At 40.7% G+C, this 7573-nt stretch overlaps 1 protein-coding gene across 3 annotated transcripts; it reads right to left on the minus strand.

Moving 5' to 3' along the window:
* Positions 1-1513: 1513 nt before the first annotated feature.
* LOC147904888 (uncharacterized) lies at positions 1514-3026 on the minus strand. 3 transcript variants are annotated; one of them, XR_015543394.1, is made up of 3 exons: positions 2428-3026; positions 1869-2302; positions 1514-1834 (listed from the first exon to the last, which is right to left on the minus strand). XR_015543394.1 is itself a non-coding variant. In XM_087396070.1 (3 exons), the coding sequence occupies exon 1, from the start codon at positions 2904-2906 to the stop codon at positions 2439-2441; it is 468 nt and encodes a 155-aa protein (XP_087252196.1). In that variant the 5' UTR covers positions 2907-3026; the 3' UTR covers positions 1514-1834; positions 1869-1903; positions 2428-2438. The 3 variants fall into 3 exon arrangements, 2 of the variants coding, with proteins under 2 accessions (XP_087252196.1, XP_087252205.1); XM_087396070.1 differs by having other exon boundaries at positions 1869-1903; XM_087396079.1 differs by having other exon boundaries at positions 1514-1903; positions 2100-2428.
* Positions 3027-7573: the final 4547 nt, after the last annotated feature.

Consider the following 7573-nt stretch of genomic DNA (forward strand, 5'->3'; position numbering starts at 1 on the left):
GAACTTGCATCCAACTGTCTCCAAATCAAAGCTTCTACAGAGCTCCACCAAAAGAATTAACCTAGAGTCATGCGAGGTCACTGCAGCAGGCTCCCCAGTCTCCAACATGAAGTCCTCAACTGGATCAGCCGCATAAGCCTACAGTGTCATGCAACTGGGCACCAATGGAATGTGCCTCCCGAACACAGTCTTTGTAAACAATTCAGTTTCCTTGAAGACCTCCCCACCAAGCTCCACAGCCATATCGCAACAGGAACCAAATGCCTCTCCAGCGAAGCCTCAAGCCTCCCCTTCTACCTATCCAGAGGATCTTCACCCTCCACTCTAGAATTCAAGAAACCTGAACAAACAATGTGCCCAAAGCAATCTATTGGATTCAACAACAATTGAAAAGAGAAGACTGACCCTAAATTTACCTCCCCACCTTTGTGAAAGTCCACCAACTCTCGTGGGATCATGGCCTCTGTTGGTGCTTTGGTCCTAATGTTCCCTACCGTGGTATTGTGATAACCACTATGTACTACTTTACCTTCAGCCTATGGCACAAGCAATACAGAAATACTATCTTCTTTAATTTAGTCATGGTCTATTCTTCTTCTAGGTGTTTCTGATGCATGTTTTGTGGACAACAATGTTCAGAGCTTGCTAATAAAGTCCATTCGTGCTTTGCCAAATGAACTAAGCATAACAGACTTTCCTTGTTTTCCACCCAAAATATGGGTGCATTGGTAGCACTGCCAAGATCTCAGCAAATTCCAACTTGCGTGAGTTGTTCACACCTTAGTCCCAGGCAGTAGCTTCTGCATCTACACTGCAAGAAGACTTCTTTCCCTCTCCTCTCCTCATCATAGTCATGCTTGAGTGGAAATTTATTCATACTTGTGGTGCCTACACATCCTAGAGTGGACATAGAAATATCAATGAACATATTAGTCCACCTTTTGAGGCATAGGAGCCTCAAGGAAGCTTGGCTGCCTGAAGTAAATGCAAGGTAGATGAGGCTGTTTTACATTCTTTCATCATAGTACAATTACCCCATCGTGCAGCCTGTACCAGTAGATATAGCAAGTGGTGATAAGAGTTGCAACTTTTGGGTCTCTGAGGAAACAACCCTGAGTGATGGAGAGACCTTGGAGGCATGGAGAAAGAGACCTAGAGAGGCTAAGAACATAAGCATTACAATGTAAAGGCAGCATGCACAGGTTTAGAAAAATTGGAAGTGTCGATTATGCAATCTATGAAATGCATTGACCTGCTTTTCTTTACAACTTACCACAACAATTTTCTACCTCCCCTCCAAATCACCCCCGCCCCCTAAAAAAGGGGATTTTTTGGAATCTTTCAAAAACAAAAATTTTTAAAAATCAAGAAGCTCCTTGTGGATGAAAGGTGTCCCAAAAAGCGCGTTACAATCTTTTATATACACCTATGATCACCCTCAAGGGAAAGTTGCTTGAACTTTATGAAAGACACCGGCAACATAGAGTGAATCTCAACATCGATTGAGTGCATCAAGATGAAATCTGGTTTTTTTTTTTTTGCAAAGAAAAGACGAAATCTGTTAATAGTACACTTGTGGAGTCTACCAAAATTTTCATGAAAGGACTTGCTGTTTGAATGATCAAGATGGACATGTGAATCACGCTCAGGAACCATTGAAAAGAAATGGTGAAAGCATTTCACGGTCTAACCTCTTCATACACAACTTTTAGCTTTAGAAGAGTAGATGGAACAATAGCGACATGGACAGCCTTTTGCTCTTCTTCACTCTGCATAGTGCTGCATCTGAAAGCAGAGAAATTGTCGTCCAGTTTCTCTTTCACAATTCCTTCATCTATTTGCTTTAGCATGTACTTGCATTTCTTTACAAGAACGCTTGACCATGAAATGCACCCTCTCATGCCTGAAAATAGGAGGTCAAAGAACTCATGAAACATGAAAAGAAATACGCTCTAGCCTCTTCATACACAAGTTGTAGCTTTAGACGTGTGAATGGGAAGATGTCCACATGGACAGCCTTTTGCTCTTCTTCATTCTTCTTAGTAGAAGTGCTGCATAGAAACCAGACAAACTCTCTTCCAGTTTCTCTTTCAGTATACCTTCATCTATTTGCTTTAGCATGTTACTGCACTTCTTTATGGAATCAACGCTCTCATGCTGAAAATAGAAGGTCAGAGCAGTTGACTTGTCCAGACTGGTTAAGATCTAGGTAACTTTTTATCATTTCCGCCCTTATATTCTCTATTTCTCATGCAACCATAACTTTTTCCAACACTCTTCCTTTCTCATATCCCAGTTAAAACTTTGCTGCTGCTTGGGAAAAGATCATAAAAATTCAAAATAATTTGAAGCAAAACATCTACAAGAAGTGGTGACATTTGCAAACAAAAGAATTTCCAACCCAAAATTCCGAACAGTGCAGGATACAGTGCATACGATCAAATAGTCGAGTAGCGGTTGTCATCCATCCGCCCTATACAATAAGGGTTCTCGCTAAAGTTGTCCGCAGGAAAACTAGCAGAGAACGGACCAACTTGGAAAACGAGATCGCTGCCGCTCACAGATATGGAGTCAATATTCCACCACATGAACAGTATATGCACGGATATCCCACTGAGGTTCCGGAGCCGATCGTAAGAGATGATGCCGCCAATTCGGGGCGAATACCTGACCTGGTAGCTGTCGGAGATGGTGAACTTACACGATCCTTGAAGGTGCAAGCTGAAGTGTCCATTGTCATCGAGGGAGTAATCTTGTCCGGAATCTTGGACGGTGCTGGGAAGGAGACCTTCAGGAAAGCCATAACTCTGGAGAACCTCGTAAGCAGAGGGCTGGGGAGCGAAGGAAGCAGAGGAAAGAAGGGTGAATGTGAAGAAAAAGAGGAAGAAGAGGATGGGAGACTGCATTGTTAGGGATTTGGGAGGAAGGACAAGTCGGTGAACTGAAGGTTGTTTGCTGTGTGCTCCTGTGCTTTGTTAAGACAGCCCACAGAAGAAGAATATCCTTTCCTTTGCACAGAATAAGCCAGGTCTTCTAGTATCTGAGTCACGGGTTCATAGGCCTCCAGGCCTCGTGTGTGCGTGTGTGTGAGTGTGTTTATTTTCACTATAAAAACAGTATGTGTGTGTGTGTGTGTTTAGTTGGGCCCATAACTCAATCGCCTTGTGAGTGTTGTGAGGAGGTTTATAGTGGTGGGGCAGCAGGAGGGCAGGAAAATGTCATAAGATTATTAAACAGCCTAGCAAGTCCAATTTGATATAGCAAGGCAGTGATTGACTTTCATCTTCGTCAACAATCGAACATGATTGAAATGCGCCAGTTTTCACAAAATGCTTACTCTACACATGTCCACTGCTTCGGGCTCCACAACGTTTCTATTTAAAAATGCATTGGCACAACTTCAAGACCTCAAACAGTTTCCAACGGACACCAACTCTCAATTTGGGGTAAAGTTTACACATTTGTTCTTGAGGATTGATTCGAATATGATCGAGGATTTAAAGCTTTTTTTTCTTTAGCATAGATTGGATGCTACTGGATCATAAAGAACATGGGACCAAGGCCCTTAATCAATTAATGAGGCTTTGTTAATTGTGCAACGTATTGAGTTTTCTAAAAATAAAAATCCTAGCAAGACACCAGTGCTCCCTTCATTACTAGCGATTCCATCTGCTCCCACACTGATGGATATAGATCATGTCCAAAATGCGCAAATATTTCAATGCAATTCATTTTGGCAAAACAGATCTCAATTTCAAACTGACCCAGCAAAATTTCCAAATCGAGATCCACAAGGAAGACCAAGATGTTTTCAATGCAACAAGTATGGACACGTACGTAAATATTTCCGGTTCTTGCAGCAAACATAGATGCAAAGCCCCTAAATTGACACATACTTTTGATTCCAACAATTTGATGTCGAAAAAGAGCACCGAGAGCCGTGAAGGAGGAATCGACTTCAGGACACCCAATGAATCCTCCAATCGCATTTGTGGTGGAAGCCATGTTCAGAAATAAAGCATTGCTAGTCCTCGACTGAGGAAGTTCTTTAACCTCTTCTTATCATCCTTTTCTCTTAGATGAAAAAATCCCCCTGTATTCTCTTCTACGATGAGCCATTTAACTTTTGGTGACAATCCGACCGAATCATAATTTGGTGCACTCCTAAAGATACAACTAGCAAATTCTCTATTTGAAATCCCGCCACAGTATTACCACAACAAATCTTTCCTTTGACCCTAGGATGTGGCTATCTGAATAAGGTGAAATTAAAATAAATGTCTCCAATTAATAAATTATGTTTAGGTCCCTTGGTTATATTGTAAGTTTACACACTCACATGTTGTTTCTTCAATAATTCAAGAAGATATCTTTTGATAAGTTGAAATCAAACAAATCCTTTTGAAATTTAGAAGTGCTTTCATAGGTCCAATTGCTACAACAACTACAACCCCTATTTTCCACGAAATTCCTATGAGATCATCTCAGCATACTATTTCAACACTTCAAAGAAGAAGATCCAATAAAGAGATTCACGTGCTGAGAGAACATCTGATAAGCATGCTACAGAACAAAATCATCGACATTCTAAAATTCCTTAGGCTTGTGAACCACATTTAGTTAAAAAGGAAGATGGTACTTATAGATTCTGTATAGACTACCATCCTCTCAACCAAGTAACTATTTCAAATGAGTATCGAGATTGGATGACATTCTGGATTCTCTGGCCCCTTCAAATTTTTTTACCACGTTGGATGTCAAATTGAGATATTGTGGCAAATTCTCATGACTAAAGATAGCTTCTCGAGCACCTTTTAGGCTATTTCAGTTCAATGTCATGCCCTTTGGGCTCAATAATGCACCAAGCACATTTCAACCTGTAATGAATTTCATAGTACATGATTTGATAATTTAAGGCAAGGTGTTAGTATACTTGGATGATGTCCTAATTCATACCTCTACTTGGCTAGGAACATAAAGTTGTTCTCTTGTAGGTGTTGCGGCTCTTTCAAAAGTATCATCTGACGCTTAACCCTCAAAAATGCAAATTGGCAGAGTCAAAGTTGAAGTATCTTGGATTCATAATTTCACATGAGGGAAATAGGCCAGATTCAAATGAAGTCAAAGCAATACGCAACTTTCCTATGCCAAAAAATTTCAAACAATTATAAAGGTTTATAGGAATGGCTAGTTTTAGTGGCAAATTCATTCCAAAGCTATCCCAATTCTTGGCACCACGTAGAAATTTAATGTAGAAGCATGTCCTGTGGTCGACACAATGTCAGAAGCTTTTGATGTTGTTCGTAATGTCCTCCAAGAGGATGCACTCCTTTGACACCCTGATTGAAACATGCCATTTTTGGTCCTTGGATGACAATGAGAATCCATGTCCAATCATCTACCTCAGCAGATAATGATTGACTTCACAAGAAAGCAGATATGCTGCAACAGAAATAGAATGCATGGCAGTGTTATGGGCAATTGCCAAATTACTTCCTTTAAATGTACATCCTTATGCCACAATAGAATTAGAATGCCAAATTACTTCCTTTAAATGTACATTGTTATGCCACAACAGAATTAGAATGCCTGGCAGTGGTATGGATAATTGCCAAATTACATCCTTATGTACATGGTATAGATTTCAAAGTACAAACCAATCATGCCGCACATACCGATTTGTTGAAAAATAAGAGTCTTAATGGGAGATTAGCCAAGTTGGTCATGTTTTTACAAGATTACCACATCAAATTTTCTTATTGAGCGGGCTGGTTGAATGAGATTGCCGATGCAATTTCATGATCCCATGTGGTGGCAGCACAAAATATAGAGACTGCTAGTGTAGCCTCTCGAATGCCATTGCCATTCAATTAGCATCATCATTAGCTACCTACAGTAGAAGGCTTGAAAACCATATAGACACTATGCCCAAAGATTCAATTGGTACATCAAAAATTACAATTTGCAAAACCAACTCTCTATTTCTAGGAAATTGATTGGTTGATCTGTTATCACAAACTGACACTCCAACCAAGAATTTATTCGCTTGCAGTTTGTCTTTGGTGGTCATTTAGGATTTCTAAAAGTCCCACCAAAGATTCTATCGGCCAAAACTTAAGGAGAGTCTTCATGTCTACCTTCAATCGTGCCCAACATGCCAATCTTTCAAAATGCCCACAACGAAACCCTCTAGGGATATGACATCTATATATGTTTCTAGACCATTTCAATTGGCTGCCTGCATAATGGGTCCTCCCCCACATCGTCTGATGGAAATAAATATATCATAGTTCTGACTAACTATCTCACTCGGTGGATGATAGAAAAACCCCTCAAGACCTCACCATCTAGAGGAGTGGTGCAATTCTTGTTAGATAATCTGATCCTTCCTCATGGTTGTCCAAAACAAATCCTCTTAGATCAAGGCAAAAGCTTCAAGTCGGAAGCCATTCGCACCTTGGCAGATCAATTAGATATGCAACAATAGTTTTCAAGTTCTTATCAACCTGATTCTAATGACCTTATAGAACATTTGAACCATATCATCAAGCTAATATTGTGCATGTATGTTGACCCTTCTCATTCAAATCAGGATGCTCACTCCCCTGTGTTATTGTAGCTTATAATATAGCAATTGAAGAGTCCACATGCATCAGTCCCTTTGAATCTCTATATGGGAGACCTCCAAAGTTCCCACCAGAAGTTGGCATGATAGATAAAAATGACATCAAACATAGAGAAGCATGACAATGGGGTGGTTATTTGCAGGATTCTCTTTCCTTTCTAAAATAGAATGCTGCCAAACATCTGCATTGCACACAAGGGCATCAAATATTTCTCTATAATCGCAAACATATAACTCAGTAGTCTTCTCAAGTGGCAATCTGGTGATGGTTTATTATCTAATCAGAAAGAAGGGATTAGCTAAAAATTTCCTTGCAAAGTGGGTAGGTCCATACCAAGTTCTCAAACTAGTCAGACCAGCAAGTTATGAAATATTGCACTGCAACCAGGGACCAATACAATAGCCCACATCTTGTGCATCAAAAAAAAATTTGCACACGCTCTTCATTCCAATGGGGGGAAGACGTGACGATCACGCCAGCTCACCACGTCCATGTAAGCTAGGAATTCTTGTTGATTGCTTGCCCTATGTGCCTTCGATCTTCTTGGAGTTGCCATGGAAACTGTCGTGCATGGAACTGTTGCCAACCGTTGATCATGATCAATAAAAGGTAGCATAATGCATGCTTCTAGGTGGTTAATTTGATGGAGCTCTTGGTCTATTCACTCTGTCATTCGCATCTCTTCTATCAGTTACGCTATCTCTCTAGTCACGCGCTTCCTCTCTCCTAAGTGATCATTATGATATGCCTCAAAGGCTTTGAACTAGTGGATTGGGCATTTGTTTCCTAATGCTCAAGTCATGAGTTTGAGTCTTAGAGGCATGGGGGTTGGTGCCCTAGCCTGATGGGCACAATGGTGCGTGTGTGTGGGTGTTCCTGAGTTTGACACCGCTGTGGACCTTGTTCCCATTGATCTAGTGCAATGTGCGACCATCGGTGGGTGCATT

The sequence above is a fragment of the Dipteris shenzhenensis genome, chromosome 2, assembly GCF_047967505.1.
Source record: "Dipteris shenzhenensis isolate YYH24624 ecotype China chromosome 2, Dip_SZ_1.0, whole genome shotgun sequence".
Classification (NCBI taxonomy): domain Eukaryota; kingdom Viridiplantae; phylum Streptophyta; class Polypodiopsida; order Gleicheniales; family Dipteridaceae; genus Dipteris; species Dipteris shenzhenensis.

Bases quoted from the DNA above. Each gene is read 5' to 3' on its own strand.
- LOC147904888 (XM_087396070.1), bottom strand. From the start codon at position 2,906: ATGCAGTCTCCCATCCTCTTCTTCCTCTTTTTCTTCACATTCACCCTT.